This window comes from Eurosta solidaginis, chromosome 5 (genome assembly GCF_040869045.1).
Source record: "Eurosta solidaginis isolate ZX-2024a chromosome 5, ASM4086904v1, whole genome shotgun sequence".
NCBI classification, from domain to species: domain Eukaryota; kingdom Metazoa; phylum Arthropoda; class Insecta; order Diptera; family Tephritidae; genus Eurosta; species Eurosta solidaginis.
Window position 1 is genome coordinate 137,226,268 of NC_090323.1, and position 18,821 is coordinate 137,245,088.

General features: G+C 37.4%; 1 protein-coding gene across 4 annotated transcripts in view; it reads left to right on the forward strand.

Annotated features, from left to right (window-relative positions):
• Positions 1-16,644: 16,644 nt before the first annotated feature.
• Positions 16,645-18,821, forward strand: part of CycT (Cyclin T) — an 85,492-nt gene continuing 83,315 nt past the window's right edge. For 3 of the 4 annotated variants that reach the window (XR_010953946.1, XR_010953945.1, XM_067791652.1), the window contains exons 1-3: positions 16,645-17,115; positions 17,202-17,425; positions 17,488-17,816. Coding sequence is in view for 2 of the 4 variants with exons in the window: in XM_067791652.1 (XP_067647753.1) it covers positions 17,232-17,425; positions 17,488-17,816 (523 nt within the window). In the remaining 2 variants the exon portion in view is untranslated. The remainder of the gene's footprint in view (positions 17,116-17,201; positions 17,426-17,487; positions 17,817-18,821) is intronic. The other variant, XM_067791651.1, reaches the window with a different exon arrangement.

Below are 18,821 nucleotides of genomic sequence, written 5' to 3' on the forward strand. Positions count from 1 at the left end.
AAGATTGAAAATTAGAACAAATACATAAAATATTTAAAATAACAAAAGTTGATATTATTTAAAGTTATTACAAATACCCTACATCCTGGACCTCCAGCTTCGATGATATCCTTACCTCCTGTGCCTCCAGCTGCGAGAATATGCGGGCCTCCTGTGCTTTCAACTGCTCAGCCAACTGAGATGTCATATATGTCTTCTGTTCTTCCAGTGAAGATGCCATATATGTATTCTGTTCTTCCAGTTGAGTTTCCATCTTGGATGTAATCTGTGTCGACATTTCTGAAATACGCGTTTCTTGTGTTTCAATCTTGGAAATTATACGTGTCTCCTCTGATTCCAGTTGGGATGCTATACTTGTCTTCTGTTCTGCCAGTTGAGATGACACTGTCGATGTTTGAGCCGATATTGCCACCAAAATCGTGTCCAAGTCTTTGCTCGTAACTGTCTTCGATGTTTCGCTTTTCTCTTCAATTTTTGTTGTTGTCTCGTCCCCATGAGGATGAAAGACGTCATCGTTCACATTAGTTCCTTCCGACTCCATTGCGTCTCGTAGCCGTGCTTGAGGTTCGATCTTATTGCCGGCTGTATTCAATCCACGGTTCTCCAACTCCTTTTTCAGTTACTAGATCCTTAATTCACTTAACTTTGCCATGTTCTTGTTGTCCTCTGGAAGTTATTCAACAATCCCATTTCTGACACCAATTGTAACGAATTTAGGGAAATTCCGCTTATTTCCAACCTTCTGCTTACGTTCGTATCGCTAAACAGTTGAATAAAACACTCCAATATTCTGTATTACAAAATGGTCTCTATTAGACTACTTTAAGAGTACTTCGCAATTAAAGTTCACTTCGCAACTGATAGCGTGCTTAAATCAAACTGATTACAGATTACTCAGCTTTCGCTGCTTTTATACTCTGTACCCAAATGTCTAGACGTTTCTTCTGCTAGAATTTTCTACTTGGTTACCAGCTATACGATACCAGCTATAAACTCCAGATACACGTTTATAGCCTCTCGCATAAACATATGCGCGTGTATATGTGAGTAATACTTCAGCCAATGACTACATCTGTATGTGAGTTATCTCTTCGTTGCCTTGTATGTATGTGGGTAAATGATGATTAATGTGTTCATGTAGCTTGCTTAATGTTTTGTTGTTGTGCCTTTATTTAATAACCTTAGAGATGGTAATATTCGTCACAGTATCAATTGTAGCCTCCTTTTGTATTTTCGTGTGATGGCAGTTTATCGTATAGTTTCTGCCATGACAATCACGTGGAAAATAACAGGACACTTTTAATGACCTCGACGAATTATTTCGTTGACTTCTTCAGATCGCAAAAACTCATTATTCGCGGTACCGATATCGAGGTCGTTTGAATAATCTGGACTTTGATACAGAGTTGGTGGTATTGGAAGAATGATGGAAGAATTTTTGAAGATGAACCTTAATGGGTGTCACCACAAAAAATTTACGTTTTCGGATTCATGTAAACATACATTTTTGTTTGATGTTTTTATTGTCTCCTCAGTGTTCGAAGGCCCAGGCAAAAAATCATTAACAATATTCGTTGCTTTTGAAATTCGGCTAAAATTTGCACATGGAACAACTAAAGACTCTCCTGAATTAAAAAAAAATTCTTAGTACCTCTAAATAGCGGGCCCATCCCCCCTCCCCCCCCCCTCTCGCCACGCCTGCTCGCCAGTGACCGTAGGCAAGGTAATGGCTTTACTCTTCTGTTGACCAAATCAGATCGGATTAAGGAATGAGATGCGCCCGTATCTGCAGTCAGTACACGCTCCTTGATATCAACACTTCCTCTGACGGTAAGACTGCTCGATTTTCTTCCGATTTGTGATACAGGGATAACGGGACATTCCACAATTGGAGCTAGCTCTCAATCTTTATATCTGACTCGCTCTTGCTCATTTCCTCCAGCTTTGTTCTTCAGACCACCCAAGCTGTTGGAACCACTAGGATCAAGATCGCAATGACGTGCAATGTGACCTGGCTTCCCGCATTTGAAGCATTTGACAACTCTCTCACTCCGCTTTTGCGATCCTTTCAGTGCCTCCAATATTGTGTTCACCCAGTCTGGCTTTTCTACCTCCACACGGCGTGCTTTGAAAGCTGCCTTACACAGAAGCGATGCTGTTTCCTTAATCAGAGCATGTGATACCGTGTCTGTGAATGTAGGTTTTGGGTTTGGGTATGTCGCTCGCTTCGTTTCGATATCCCGTATTCCATTAATAAAGCTCTGGATTTTTACCCTTTCGGTGTATTCCACGGGTGCGTCCGCATTCGCCAAATGTGCCAGCCTTTCAACATCCGACGTAAACTCTTGCAATGTTTCACCAGGCCTCTGCAAGCGGTTCAGTAACTCCATTTGGTATATCTGTCCACTATGCTCGGTTCCGTATCGCCTCTCAAGTGCGCCCATCAATGCTTCATAACTGTGTCGTTCGTACTCTGGAATAGTTTGTAAGACCTCAACAGCTGGTCCTTTGAAAGCCACGAACAATGCAGCAACTTTATCTTCAGCATTCCAGTTGTTCGCTGCTGCCGTCCTCTCAAATTGAAGCTTGAATACCTAGAAAGGAACAGAGCCGTAAAAAATGGAATTTTTACCTTCGGATTATTCGCTGAAACTGCTGGGCGATTTATTTACAACCCCTGTATACGACCTTTTAAAGCATCTATCTCGGCCTCCATTTTATCTTGTCGACCACTGAACCCTTCCTAAAACTGCGTTAGTTTCTCTTCCATACGCGCTTCCAGTTGTGCAGAGATCTGCGATGATACCAGTGCTGAAATTTGTGCCGACATCTCTGAGATACGTGTCTCTTGTGATTCCAGTTGGGATGATATTTGCGAAGACATTTCTGAAAGACGCTTGTGTTCAATCTTGGATGTTATACGGTTCTCATGCGATTCCAGTTGAGATGACACTGTCGACGTTTGAGCAGTTATTGCAGCCAATATCATCTTCAAGTCTGTGCTCGTAACTGTCTGCGATGTTTCGTTTTTCTCTTCCATTTTTGTCTCATCGCCATCAAGATGAAGGATATGCTCTTCCACGTTAAATCCGCCTGATTCCATTGCTTCTCGTAGCCTTACCTAAAGTTCGAGTTTATTGCCGGTTGTATTCAATCCATGGCTCTCCAACTCCTTCTTCCGTTGCTGGATCTTCAATTCACTCCACTTTGCCATGTTCTTATAGTACTCTGCAAATCTGGAATTTATTCAACAATTCCTCTTCTGACACCAGTTGAAACGAATTTAGTGAAATTCCGCTTATTTGAAACCTTCTGCTAACGTTGGAATCGCTAAACTGTTGAATAAATAACTCTAATATTCAATAATGCAAAATGGTCTTTATTATTATACTTCACAACCAATAGCGTGCGTAAATCAAAACTGATCACTAACTACTCAGCTCTCGCTGCTTTTATACTCTCTGTTACCTCGTCCACCCATTTCTCCTAAGGTCTAGTAACTTCGCGAAATTCATGCTTGGTTACCAGCCATATATGTTCATATATATTTGTAGTTTATAGTCTCCCCCATAGCCATATGCGTGTGTATATGTGAGTACTACTTCGGTTGATTGTGAGTATCCCTCTGCAGCCTTGTATGAACATGCAAATACTGATCGAAGAGTAAAGATGTTGCAGGCGCAAACTGCGGTGGAAAGCAGCGGAGCGTAACAAAATTCTGGTAGGTCACTTCCACCACACCAAAAACTTTAACATTATTTTTAACATAATTTAAACATAATTTAAGTTTTAGAGAGTAAAAGTTAAAATTCTGAACACATTAGCTGAATAAAAAGTGTAAAAATAATTATTAAATAACAAATACAGACAGTGGTAGTTAACAAATTCTCCTGTGGTAAGTGGTGAATGTGGCCTACTAGAGGTTTTGTGAAGCTTGCCTCACACTATTTTTCGTACCTGCAACATCTTTACTCTTCGATCAGTCTTTGGTACATGTGTAAATGATGATTGATTTGTTTACGTACACACAAGTGGCTGCTTAGTATCGGATTAGGGATGCTAGTATCACTTAGTGATGTGAATATTCGTCGCAGTATGTAATATTTGTTCCAAATATGAGCCAAATCGGACATCATAGGCCGCTTTCTATTCATGTAGGTATGTATGTATTATGTGTTCCAAATATAGACCAATATCTCGATCCTTGCGCCACCTAGCGGCGATTTTTTTTCACAGGCCATTTTCGATTCATGTATGTATTATGTCAAAGGTCTTTGGGGATTTCCTGCCGCTGGTTGGCCATCATATATACTAACTGCCTCAGGCTTAACTATATCCCGAAGTCTTGGCACACGGTTAGGATTATTTTCATTCCGAAGGCCGGCAGAAGCTCTCATGTATCACCTAAGGATTTCAGGCCAATCAGTATCTCGTCGTTTCTTCTTAAGACGTTTGAGCGGTTGATTGACCTGTACCTACGGGAAAGGATACCTCGGGGGTTACTGCGGCTTTACAGCATGCGTACTGCAAGGGCAGATCGACGGAAACGGCTCTCCTTTCGATTATAAAGCAAATAGAGGGGTCCCTAGAACACAAAGAGTATGCTCTGGGTGCCTTTCTAGACATCGAGGGAGCTTTTAACAATGTCTTACCGGGGGCAATCGAAAGAGCTCTGGTGGGTTTAGGAGTCGAGGGGGCTCTGGTTGAATTTATTAGCAAACTTCTATGCGGCAGAATTGTCGCAGCGGAGTGCTAAATTTAAGCCGCAAGTTTAAGTTGGCTGATCACTGCAGTGTATTCCAAGCGGAAATTGCTGCGATTAAGGATGCGGTGGATGGAATGCTATCCAGTGCTACCACGGTTAGGGAATTTAACATCTACTCTGATAGCCAAGCGGCTATCAAGGCCTTGAGCTCAACTACAGTGCGATCGAGGGTGGCCTGGGAGTGCCTGACCTCGCTTGCGATTGCATCGAATTATTTTACAATTAAGATTATCTGGGTCCCGGGCCATAGTGATATTCCGGGTAACTGTCAAGCGGATCTCTTAGCCCGCATCGGTACAACTGAACCGGATGAAGATGGCTGTAGGGATTTCGGGATCCCGCTGGCCACCTGTGGATTGCTCCTCCATAGCTGGGCCTCGAATCAGCTTAGCAAACGTTGGGCGGATACCACGTCTTGCAGGGTAGCAAGATCTTTCTGGCCAAAAGTGGATGGCAGGAGGTCTCCCATGGGTATCAATGCGGTACGTCTCAATATACTGGAAACTCCATCCTGCTGCAGCTGTATGGAGGATGATGAGGTGGAGTCACCAAATCACTTTATGCTTGATTGTCCAGCTTTTACCAGAACTAGGCGAAAGTACTTCGGTCGCGACTCACTTGGATCTCCCGAGGATATATCCAAAGTTGAGATCGGTATCATTCGGAGCTTTATCGTTGCTACCCAACGATTCTCTAAGTAGCTAGATCTAAGTCACCGTTATTTTTGGTGTATGTGGTATCACAACGGACCTTCGTGTTGTCCAAGTGAGCTATCCTTATCAGGGCAGCTACCACCTAACCCATCCTATCCTATCCTATGTATTATGTATTCTAAATATGAGCCAAATCGGACCGCAAATACGATTTTTTGAATATCTCGATCCTTGCGCCACTTAGCGGCGATTTTTCTTCATAGGCCTCCTCCTATTCTTGTATGTATTATGTGTTCCAAATATGAGCCAAATCGGACTACCAATACGATTTTTTTGAATATCTCAAAGCTTGCGCCATCTAGCGGCGATTTTTTCATTTGTCGCTTTCTATTCATGTATGCATTTTAGCTATCATCCGGTGGCAAAATCCTGAGCCAGATAAATAATTTTGCATGTAAATGCAACAACAACGATTTGAGCCAGATAAATCCCGATGGAAGTCTGGTTCAATTTATGAGCCAGATAATTTGTTAATTACTTCTTTTTAGGTTGGCAACGCGGCCATTAATATACCTACTTTTTCAAAAATAGATGTCGCTGCTTTGCCTTTCGCCGTATGAGTTAAATGAAAAACAGCGGCAACATCTGCCTATCACATTTCACGTGTGCGAAAATTTCATGACATCTGCTTCTCAAGTCTCTCAATGATCCAGAGCATTCCCGTGAGAATTGAGCGTGAGACGGAGCTGTAAAACTCACTGAAAGACGGCATTTTTGTTCCAAATATGAACCAAATCGCACCACAAATACGATTTTTTGAAATATTTCGACCCGTGCGCGACCTATCAGAGTTTTTTTTTCTTATTATTGCATTGTCATCGGGTTCTGAACTATATTCCAAGTTTCAAGCTTGTAGCTTATCGGGAAGTTACTTAAATTTCAATTACAAAATTCGTGGCGGCCAGCCAGCCAGCCTATCAAGTCAAGCTAATTAAAACCATTTAAAAACTAATAAAATACAAGAAAAATGTAACCCAGTTCATTAAAACCAAACGACCAGTTTGTTTTTCGATAGACATTCGGCCGTTTTTTTCTTGATTTTTTCTGACAAATGAACATTTTATGCATAAAAACACAACTAAAATCAACTTTCTTGTGAAAAAAGTGAACAGTCAGAGGCCGAAATAATTTTCCCGTGTTTATGCATTGTTTTTATTGTTAAACATGTTAATATAAAAATAAAATTTAAAACATAAACAAAAACATGTCAAACTCATTAATTTTGGGGGAATAGTGGTGTCGCTTTCTCATGGTAGAAATTGTTTTTATATTTTGAAATTATTTCGGTCTCTATTGTTCACTTTTTTCACAAGAAAGTTGATTTTAATTGTGTTTTTATGCACAAAGTCTTGAAACTAAAAACAAAATTTTCATTTGTCAGAAAAATTAAAGAAAAAACGGCCGAATGTCAAAAAAACATATCGAAATACAAACTGGCTCGTTTGTTTTAAATGAACTAGGTTGTATTTTTCTTGTATTTCGTTAGTTTTTCGAAATATAGTTTACGCACTTACACCAGTACTGAAACCGTATTAGGATGGAGTGCAACAAAAAGAGTAAGAGAAAATAGGTATTACATTGTTAATTTTCAGATGTTGAATTGAAAAATCTTTTAATGTACGCGATTTTTTACATTTTGTCCTTTGCCGGAATAGAGCTTTGTAAAACAAAAAGTTGGTGTGGAAACTCTGTTATTTTTAACGAAGGATTGTTTAAATGCAACTCTGATTGCTGACATGTGTTCGTATATGATGCCAGATGCTATGACTTAAGTAATTGCCGTCATCCAGAGTGTAAGGAATACTTCTTTAGGAGTATAGGAGTGTTCCAAAACTAATCTGTATTCATACAAAAAATGTGCTCCAATTAACGTTGCGATGTCCTAGGAGAGGAGTAGGTGATCCCACTCTCGCTTTGTTTGTGAGTATTCCATAGAGTACATACGTGAGAGTACTTTCCAAAGTGCTTTCACTGTAGTACCCCATGGAGCACCCACAGAGGATCATATGCCAAAGTACTAAAGAGGAATTGTGTCGGAAAGATTTATCGAAGTGAATTTAAAATAAAATGAAATTAAATGAAGAGGGGCAATACAACTTTTATATTTTATACTGCGAATATTCTTATGTTATTTAGCATTTGCGTGAATAAAGAAACTAATATTTCTCTATACATACTATAGTATGTATACATAAAACCAGGGCGCGGTTCCGATTTATCAGAAAACACGTAATCCAAGGGATACTATAGTATAGAGAAATATTAGTTTCTTTATTCAGGCAAATGCTAAATAACATAAGAATATTCGTAGTATAAAATATAAATGTTGTATTGCCCCTCTTCATTTACTTTCATTTTAAATTAAATTCACTCCGATTATTCTTTCCGACACAATTCCTCTTTAGTACTTTGGCATATGATCCTCTGTGGGTGCTCCATGGAGTACTACAGTGAAAGTACTTTGGAAAGTACTCTCACGTATGTACTCTATGGAATACTCACAAACAAAGCGAGAGTGGGATCACCTACTCCTCTCCTAGGACATCGCAATGTTAATTGGAGCACATTTTTTGTATGAATACAGATTAGTTTTGGAACACTCCTATACTCCTAAAGGAGTATTCCTTACACTATCTATGGGTACTGGCGTTTTTTGAAGGGCGGGAATGCTCTGGATCATTAAGAGACTTGAGAAGCAGATGTCGTGAAATTTTCGCACACGTGAAATGTGATAAGCAGATGTCGCCGCTCTTTTTCATTTAACTCATACGGCGAAAGGCTAAACAGCGGCATCTATTTTTGAAAGAGTAGGTTTATTAAAGGCAGTGTTGCCAAACTAAAAAGAAGTACTTAACAAATTATCTGGCTCACAAATTGAACCAGACTTCTATCTGGATTTATCTGGCTCAAATCGTTGTTGATGCATTTACATGCAAAATTTTTTATCTGGCTCAGGATTTTGCCACCGGATGATGGCTAATTATTGCGGTTATTTTATCATTTATTTTTAAAGAAAAACAACAATAATTAAAGTTTTAGTTTTTCAGCGAGTTGTAGATATAATAATATGATATCACTCTTTCAAGTGAAAAAAAGTTAATCACCCCTATTCTGCATTTCGATTACGTTCCCGTTCTACGCTCCGGTTTAATCGAAGTTGGGTATTCTGCATTACGACGGAATCGTAACGATAATAGGAAGAGCAAATGATTTTTCGAAATCAACTGTTTGTACGGTATGTGTGAACATTGGAACAAAATAAATTAAAGACAATTTTTCAAAAACACTGAAAACCGTTTATATTTTATTATCCACGCCATTTTGTACAAAAAAAGCAATGGAATATATTGCCGCCGTGTTATATTATTTTGAGGGAAGTGCTTTCATAATTGTAAGTGTGTTTTTGTCGTTATTTTGGCCAATTCCCTGCCGTGGCCACCAAGTTTTTTAAAACGGACTCCTGCACGAATATAGTTAACATTTTCTGAATTTTATGGATGCTAATTTCATTCACTGGCCTAAAATACCTTATGAAGGTTTATTTATTCTTTCCGCAAGGATTGTTTACGTTTTCGCTTCACCTTCCTCTACTCCGGCAGCTTGCTTTTGCATATAACTGGACCCAACGAACAGACACAAATTATAGCTGTCTATCATAATGGAATCAATAGCCGTGGCATTATTTGTGAATTTGGAAAGCAACGCATGCGAAAATGGCCAGGCGAGAATGGAAAGGCAAATATAGCGAGATTTGTGTAATCCATTTGAGATGAGTGACGAATTGTAAGAAATTGAACTTAAAAGGGTAAAGTTTAATGACTTATTTTCTTATTTAGATTCAAAAAAAAAAAAACTTTCGACTTAATAAGGATGCTTTCAAGCATTTGCTAGATACTTTTGCGGGGCAAATACGTGCAAGGACTACAACATGGACATGTTGGTTTTGACCTGGAAACATATAAAAAAACAATCATCATCAAGCCTTCTACGTTTCTTAACAAGTTTTACTTACATTTTTAAAATTCTGTTATAAATTAATAAAAAAATAAAAATAAAATATTTTATGATTTTTCCGGTCAATTTATTTTTGATAATAGGCTTTTTTGACCAACCGTTTTTTAATTGCAAATAAAGATATTTATTTCAATTTTTGCACCCAACGTTTCGCTAGACTTTTTAGCATCTTCAGAGGTGATCTAATTTATTAACAACAATAAAGATAAAAATATTACATTAATTTGGTGTATAAAGATTACATTAATTTATATATATAAATTTACTTTATACATGTAACAAGAACAACACTAACATTGATTTACATACGTAAAAACATAGACAACACTTACGTAATATATTTGTTATTTAACTATTAAAACTAAAAGCATTAGTACCATTTAACACTGGTATCATTGTCATACTGATTCCTAACTATAAACATAAAAGGTAAACAGCTGCTATATTTTGTGTGTCCTGTCTTTCTTGTTTATCGTTTTTGCCCTTTTTTCGAATATTCTCAGACTTTCCATTGTATATCTGGCTCTCCCGTGTTTGTTCCTATTTTGTATTTGCCAGATCAGCTGAGTGTCCACTTGTGATCAGATTCGTGTTCTTTCAGTCGGATCCCCAGTGCACGTTTGGTAGTCTACCAAGACACAACTGGACACTCAGCTGATCTAGCAAATACCAAAATGATAGGAACAAACACGGGAGATCCAGATATACATTGGAAAGTCTGAGAATATTGGAAAAAAGGGCAAATACGATAAACAAGAAAGAGGACACACAAAATATAGAAGCTGTTTACCTTTTATGTTTATAGTTAGGAATCAGCATGACAATGATACCAGTGTTAAATGGTACTAATGCTTTTAGTTTTAATAGTTAAATAACAAATATCCATTACTTTTTACCCTCTTTATAAATGAATTAACAATGGTTATCTCGTATTCTCGTGTTCTAATGTATGCAGATGATGTTAAACTATGCTATTCATACTTGCCTTCTGACTCTTCCCGTTTGGATTTACTTCAGGCCGATTTGGACTCATTTCAATTATGGTGTACATTAAATCTACTAGTTTTGAACTGCTGCAAATGTAAACTAATGACATTTCACAGAGTCAACCCAGTTTTAAAATCCTATATGCTAGATGGTGCTCCCTTGGAGCGTATATCTGAAGTATGTGACCTAGGTGTTCTTTTTGATGCGAAATTGAGCTTTAACATGTATATTTCATCTATTGTAAACAAGGCATCGGGTGTACTCGGATTTATTAAAAGATGGGCTAAAGAATTTGATGATCCTTATTTAACCAAGACCCATTACACATCTTTGGTTCGCCCAATACTTGAGTATTGTTCCTGTATTTTGTCCCCGGGATATAAAAATCATATAGATCGGATTGAATCGGTACAGAAGCAGATTCTAATCTTCGCTTTACGCGGTCTTAACTGGGAATCAAATCAACATCTTCCACCTTATAGAAATAGACTTCTTCTCATTAGTTTGCAAACTTTAGAGAATAGAAGAACATTACTCGGGGTAATGTTCCTTCATAAACTGATTATCGGTGAGATAGACTCCACTGACCTTGTAAGCAGACTGAATTTTTCCGTTCCTGCGAGAACTACAAGACACTATGTACTCTTTCATTTACCCATTCTACGGCGTAATTTTGCCAAATATAGCCCTCTTCGCAATTGGTGCTCGCGCTATAACGAACTGTACAACTGCATTCGTTTTGAGTATTCGATTGCTGCTATCCGTAAGGAAATACTCTCACGTCTGGCATGATATTTTTAAAGATTTTTAAATAAGATGTCAATTTTATTTCAATATTAATTTTAACTAATCTTTATTTTTGATTTGATTTATGTATTAATTAAAATTTAACTTAATTAATTTGATTGTTTATTATTTAAGTTTTTAATTTAAATTTTGTTCTTTACGCTTATGTTTTCTTTCCTTGTTATATGTATTGTATATTATACTCAGTAGTCGACCGCTTTGTGTCTGTGTTGACTTTAACAAATATTACGCAAGTGTTGTCTATGTTTGTACGTATGTAAATCAATGTTAGTGTTGTTCTTGTTACATATATAAAGTAAATATATATATATAAATTAATGTAATCTTTATACCACAAATTAATGTAATATTTTTATTTTTATTGTTGTTAGTAAATTAGATCACCTCTGAAGATGATAGGATGTCTAGCGAAACGTTAGGTGGAAAAATTGAAATAAATATCTTTATTTGCAATTAAAAAACGATTGGTCAAAAAGTCCTATTACCAACAAAAATCTAAAAATAAAATATTTTTGCGCCAACAAATTGGCAACTTAGAAAAACGGAATTATGATCGGCATGCAGAATAAACAGAATCGAATGATTCGAAATTGCAGGCATGCTTAACCAACGAAACGATATCATTTCGTTACGATAATCAACGTTAATAAACGAAACGAAGTCATTTCGTTTCGTTTATTAACGTTAAGATCGTCAAATTAACGAAATGATTTCGTTTCGTTTTCTGCCATATCAAAACGAAATCATGCAGTGAGTTCGTGTACTTTCCCCCCAAAACACAACAACGATGCTATGGTTACATATGCAATGGATCTATGCACTTTCTCGCCGGTGCCTTCTGGCTCGCATTCGCAGTGTACGGGTCCCCCTCTAAACACTCCTCTAGAAGGTTCACAGCTACATATAGCTGATAATGCATCGGCTATGCTCACACCTACACCCCTCTCTGTGCCTATCCCACCTTCGTTTTCGTCAATTGTTTTGTCACCGTCCGCTGTCTGCAGTGACGCCAGGCTGTCTACTGTTGAAAATTCTGGCGCCGCTAATTCAAACAATTTCACCGCCGCCGATAAAGTACATACTGTCGTCCCACAGACTAATAATGATGCCGTCGACACCTCAAGTACCTCTTATGCTGTAAATACCAATGTTAAGCCTTCGACTGCTAATAACATTTCTGTTAACCTTACTGCTAAAGACGTTACCAATAAAACTGCAAAAACTGCACATGCCCACGCTGCTGCTGAACACATAGCCGCTGATAAGGTAAACACGAATGCTAAACCTACACCCTTGGCTCAAGTTCAAATTACTGCTGTTAATGATATAAAAACCATTAATAATGACAATGCTGCTTCCAGCTCCACCTACACTGGTGGTGATTCTACCTCCGCCGCTGTGCGTTTGCCAAATGTTGACAATGCGCAACCGAGGCAGGTGACTGCCGTGCCGCCTCGCAGGACAATTTTTGTATCTCGTCTTCATTCTTCGCTTATGGAAAATGATATTATTAAGTATATAGAAGATAAGCTAGACCTTTTACAACCTATTAAAATAGGCGTTTATAAATTTAATTTTAGATATGATAGGGATATTTCATCATTTAAAATATCAGTGCCAGACGTTTATTTTGATAGAGTTCTTGAACATACATTCTGGCCGGAACATTCAGTTGTGCATTTGTTTACAAAAAAACCTAACGCCGCAGGAGCTTCAAAAAACTCAAAAATCCCTGCGGAAACAGTGAAAAAATAACCATCACGTACCAAAATGTTCGTGGCCTAAGATCGAAATTAAGTACCTTTTATCTGAATAGTTTTATTTTTACTTCTCAAGTTATAGCTTTTACTGAAACCTGGTTAAAAGCTGACAATTTTAACTCTGAACTCTTTTCACGTAAATATGTAGTTTATCGGCGTGATCGTGAATCTAGAGCAGGTGGTGTCCTTATTGCTGTTGACTCGACGCTTCCATCTGAGTTGCTGCTATTGGACACCACAAATGACATTGAATTTATAGCAGTAAAGCTTGCCTTGCACAATTTTAGTTTGTTTATCTGCTGCTCGTATATACCGCCACGATCGGATATACACGTTTATACATGTCATAGCACTGTTATTTGCAGTTTGTACTCGCAATTGCGAGACAAAGACCGCCTAGTAGTTCTTGGTGATTTCAATTTATCATCAGTAAATTGGATCAATACCATCGACTCAAATTTCATGACTCCCACTACTCAGCACGAGTTTTTAAACAGCCTGCTAGATACATCTCTTCTCCAAATTAATAATGTTTTAAATTCCAAAAGGAAAATCTTAGACTTAGTTTTTACAGATGACTCTGCGGGTATTACTCTAACCCGAACTCCCCCATTATCCCTTCCTGAAGACCCTCTTCATCCTACGCTTGAGATAGTACTGGATGTTGTTCAACCTGTGATGCTCGATGTTTCTAAGCCCAATTCCCGACCCCGGTCGAGATGTTTTTCAAAGACGAATTTTAGTGAGCTCAATAATTTGATCTCTGCCCATGACTGGTCGAGTCTTTATGCGTGTACAGACGTTGAAACAGCGACTTCCTTGTTTTATAGTTCTCTTGATGCTTTGTTTGAAAGCTGTGTCCCCCTTCGTTATTCCAGTACCACCACGGGTAAACCACCTTGGTTCTCAAAGCAACTATTAAGACTTGATAATATTAAATCTAGACTCTATAAGCGTTTCAAAAGATCTGGTAAAGCTATTGATTTATCTAAATATTTAGTGGCGCGCTCCAATTTTCATCGTCTTAACCAGCAGTGTTATAAAGGTTACTTATCATGTTGCAAATTCCAATTTACTAATAATCCGAAACCTTTCTACAGATTTGTTAATTCCAAAAGGAAAATTTCTGGTTTCCCATCTACTTTTATTTATGGGTGCAAAAACGCAAATTCTGATCACGAAATCGCTGATTTATTTGCTGAATTCTTTAAATCAACCTATTCATCCCAATGTGTCCAGTCTAATCTTTACCCATATTGCTTGGAAAGTTCTAATAATATTTTAAACCCATTTATTGATAAAGATACTGTTCTTAATAAACTTCTTGCATTGAAACCGATATCTTCGCCGGGTCCGGATGGTGTTCCTAGTTGTGTACTTAAGTACTGTGCTGTCAGCTTATCAGAGCCTATCTTTAAATTATTTAAACTGTCTCTGGAATCCGCATCATTCCCATCTATTTGGAAACAATCGTTTATTATACCTTTGCATAAAAAAGGTAGTAGGTCTAATATTGAGAACTACAGAGGCATAGCTAAGCTCTCAGCTATCCCTAAAACTTTTGAGCAGATAATTACATACCAGCTTCAATACTTGTGTAGCTCTTTAATATCACCTTGTCAACATGGTTTTGTTCATCGGAGATCAACTACTACCAACTTGCTTGAATTTACGTCTTTTGTTATGAATGGTTTTTTAGTTTGCAAACAAACAGATGTAATTTACACCGACTTTAGTAAAGCATTTGACTCTGTTAATCACGAGCTCTTAGTTACCAAACTTGATCTTCTGGGTTTTCCAGCGCCTTTATTAAGTTGGATTTCAAGTTATCTTGAAAATAGGACTCAGCGAGTTTTCTTTAACAACAATCTTTCAAAGTCGTTTGATGTAACTTCTGGCGTGCCCCAGGGTAGCCATTTGGGTCCATTACTCTTTAACCTGTTCCTTAACGACTTACCAAAGGTTATATTACATTCTAGAGTTTTTATGTATGCAGATGATGTAAAACTTTGTTACACATATCTGCCTTCGAACTTGTTCTGTTTTAATCAGCTTCAGGCCGATCTGGACTCATTTCAAAGCTGGTGTACTGCAAATTTACTTTTTTTGAATTACTCTAAATGTAAGCAAATGACTTTTCACCGTGTGAAGCCGGTCCTATCATCTTATACACTTAACGGCGACCCCTTGGAGCGGATATCTATTGTTACTGATCTAGGAGTTATTTTTGATCCGAAATTAAGTTTTACCACACATATTTCAACCGCTATAAACAAAGCAACTGGTGTATTAGGTTTTATCAAACGTTGGGCTAAAGAGTTTGATGACCCTTATTTCACAAAGATCCTTTATACCTCGCTGGTACGTCCTATTCTCGAGTACTGTTCATGTGTCTGGTCTCCGATCTATCAAATCCATGTTGATCGGATTGAGTCGGTCCAGAGACGGTTTTTAATTTTTGCATTACGAGGTCTCAACTGGGAATCAAGTACTTATCTTCCACCATACAGGAATAGACTTCTTCTAATTAATTTGCCATCTCTAGAGAATCGTAGAGTATTACTTGGCGTTATGTTCATTCACAATCTCATCATTGGTGTGATTGACTCCCCTGACCTAATCAGTCAACTAAATTTTGCGGTTCCTGCTAGGGCGTCCAGGCATTTTGTGCCTTTTCATTTACCTCTATGCCGGCAAAATTTTGCTAGAAACAGTCCCCTGCGCCATTGGTGCTCGCGGTACAATGATTTGTATAACTGCATTGGCTTTGAATGTTCGTTTGCTGCTTTACATACTGCTATACTCTTATGTTTAGCCTGATATTTTAATTTTATTTTTTCTTATACAATGCGATGTCAAATGTTTATAACATACAAATTTTCTATGTACCTTTTTTGAATTTTTTAATTTTAAGAATGGCTCTGTATTTTACATATATATCTGTCTATTACAATAATTAGTCGACAGCTTTGTGTTTGCGTCGACTTTAAATAAATAAATAAATAAATAAATAAATAAAAAATAAAAAATATCGTTTATGTTGATTATTAATTTCAAACTATGCTGGCAAAGCTGATTGATGGCGGAGTCATTAAAGGTCAAAGCATTAGCCAAGCTGATTGCAACTTTTCTCATGAATTTTGACAGTACGAACATTTCTCAGAGTATTTTTGACATTACCACCAACGAATTACACAAACAAATTACATAGTGTTTGTGTGTGTATGTGCGCTCGTTGTTACCACCTTACGGCTTCACCATGGCTATAGCATTGCCAGCACAATTCAAACATAAAGTATCACGTTTTTGTTAACGTTTTTAACGTTAACGAAAGCTTTTCGTTTCGGTTAAAAACGAGATACAATTTATCTTGATAATTTCTTTATCGATAATATTTCGAAGTGTTTCAACGGAAACGGTGGAAATTTTTTGATAAACGATTAGCTTAACGTTAAGGTGCATCCCTGCGAAATTGGATCGAAAGTTTTGGAACACAGATTACCAAAATTGCCAGATCGAAAAATTCCAATACAAGTTGAAATGCAGACTAGGGCTGAAAATCCTAGAAATATTTCGGTATGGCAGCACCAATGTCACTATGCAGCAGCATCTCTGTGTTTCGTGAAAAAATTTCTTATCGTGTTTCGTGAAAAAATTTTCGTTCCTATTTTTCTCAAATTGTGGCTAAAAAGTGTGAATTTTAGTGTATTTTTTCATTAAAACTGCAATATTTTATCTCTATTACGAGACAATATTGCGAAAAGGATTAATCTACTGCAAAAGTGAAACAAGTGGATAGACAAATGGAATTACAGTAAGTGCTGTTCGGGGAAATTTTGACGGCTTCGTTCATAAATTTTCTCTAAATATACACACTCCCTTTCCAATTAATGGTGTTTGCATTTAACCAAATACTGCTTAGAGTGAGCGCTTATTTCTAGAAATGAAAGTTTAAGGTCATCGGGTCTTTGCTCTGGTTGACTTGGCTGCCAGTAGTGTAGTGTTATTTGGTAATATACACATACAGTTACCTTTTCACGTAAGCAGGATCTGCGTCGCACTACATCTGGTAAGTACAGATACAAAATTTGTTCCAATGTTTAAAAATTTGATATTTTGTGTATTGCAATGCCCCTTTATATTTATTGTTTGCAGAGGTCAATTGTGATAGGCATTTCTGTCAAAATGAGTGGTGGAGGTGTTTCGTCTGGGTCCAGTTCCGGTGGACCTGAAAAAGAAAAAGACTCACACTGGTATTTTAGTTCCGAACAGCTCTCAAATTCTCCAAGCCGACGACAAGGAATAGATGCTGACACTGAACTCTCATATCGACAAATGACTGCTTATCTGATTCAAGAAATGGGACAACGACTGCAAGTGTAAGTGAAAAAACAAGCTGTGATTTTTTGAAAGTTTCGACTTGAATGTGTTAAATTTACAGCTCCCAACTTTGCATTAACACTGCCATTGTGTACATGCATCGGTTTTATGCTTTCCACTCTTTCACGCATTTCCATCGCAATAATATTGCTGCGGCTAGTTTATTCCTAGCGGCAAAAGTGGAAGAACAACCTCGTAAACTTGAGCATGTTATTAAGGCTGCTAACAAGTGCCTTAGTCAGCCGACATCTTCCACAACAGACGCTTATTATATTGAACAAGCACAGGAGCTTGTCTTCAATGAAAATGTTCTGCTGCAAACTCTTGGATTTGATGTAGCAATAGATCATCCCCATACATTTGTCGTAAAGACATGTCATTTGGTTAAAGGTAATAGCTGTTCATTAAAAATGTATATGTATTGCAGAAACACAACCCACTTTAATTCACAAAGGCCCTAAATAAAATTTTTTGAAGCTGTTTTCCTAAGATTTAGAAAAGTTATATAGAAATTTATGCTTACTACAATTTTGAAAGTATTTGTAACAATAACAAAGTTGTGGCAAGAGTTGGGAAAATTCAATTCCATTACATACCAATTACATTTCCTGTAAGTGGAAAAAACAATTAACTACTTTTTTCCACAGAAAAAGAATTTATTACATTTCGTTCTCAAAAACGAAATATACGAAAAGTAATTTTTATGTTTGAGGCTCAAGTGCAAGACATTTTCTTTTTGTTATTAACAAAATTGAAAAAAGCATTTAGTTTCTGCCGCAGTACTTTCAGAATTTGAAAATGTTATTGTATTTTTTTTTTTTTAATTACAATCAAAGGGATGTAATAGTACTTTCGAATTCCCATTTTATTCTTCAAAGGAATTGTGAAAGTAATTGAAAAACCAAAAGTCATCGGTTATAAAAAATAGCCATGGAAAAGACCAAGCCTTCAAAATCCATAGACCCCTACGGAATATCCCAGCAAAGCTTATAACGCCTCAGCGATGGGGAAATCAGCTACGTAGCATAGTCTTCAGTGTCATTCCAGAAAAGTGGAAGCATGTAAGAATAACCGGGCTGCCAATGCCGATAAAACCGTGCAGAAGTCCTTGGAAATTGTTCAGCTCACTTATTTTTCATCAAAACTGCCATCAAATGGCGTATAGCTTTCAAAAAATGCAAATGCACTACCAGTGCGATAAACGTGAATAACACTCAGATATAATTTACGGGCAAAATCTAGAAAAGCTGTGGGAGATCTTGACGATGCTTTTGGCACTTGACCTGCTAAAAGCTTTGGACAAAGTCAATCATAGCACTCTACTCTAAGGGCGTTTTCTTTTCTGAAATTAGTGTTGCCTTTTTGGATCTTCTCATCTCTCCAGTGAAGTAGTGT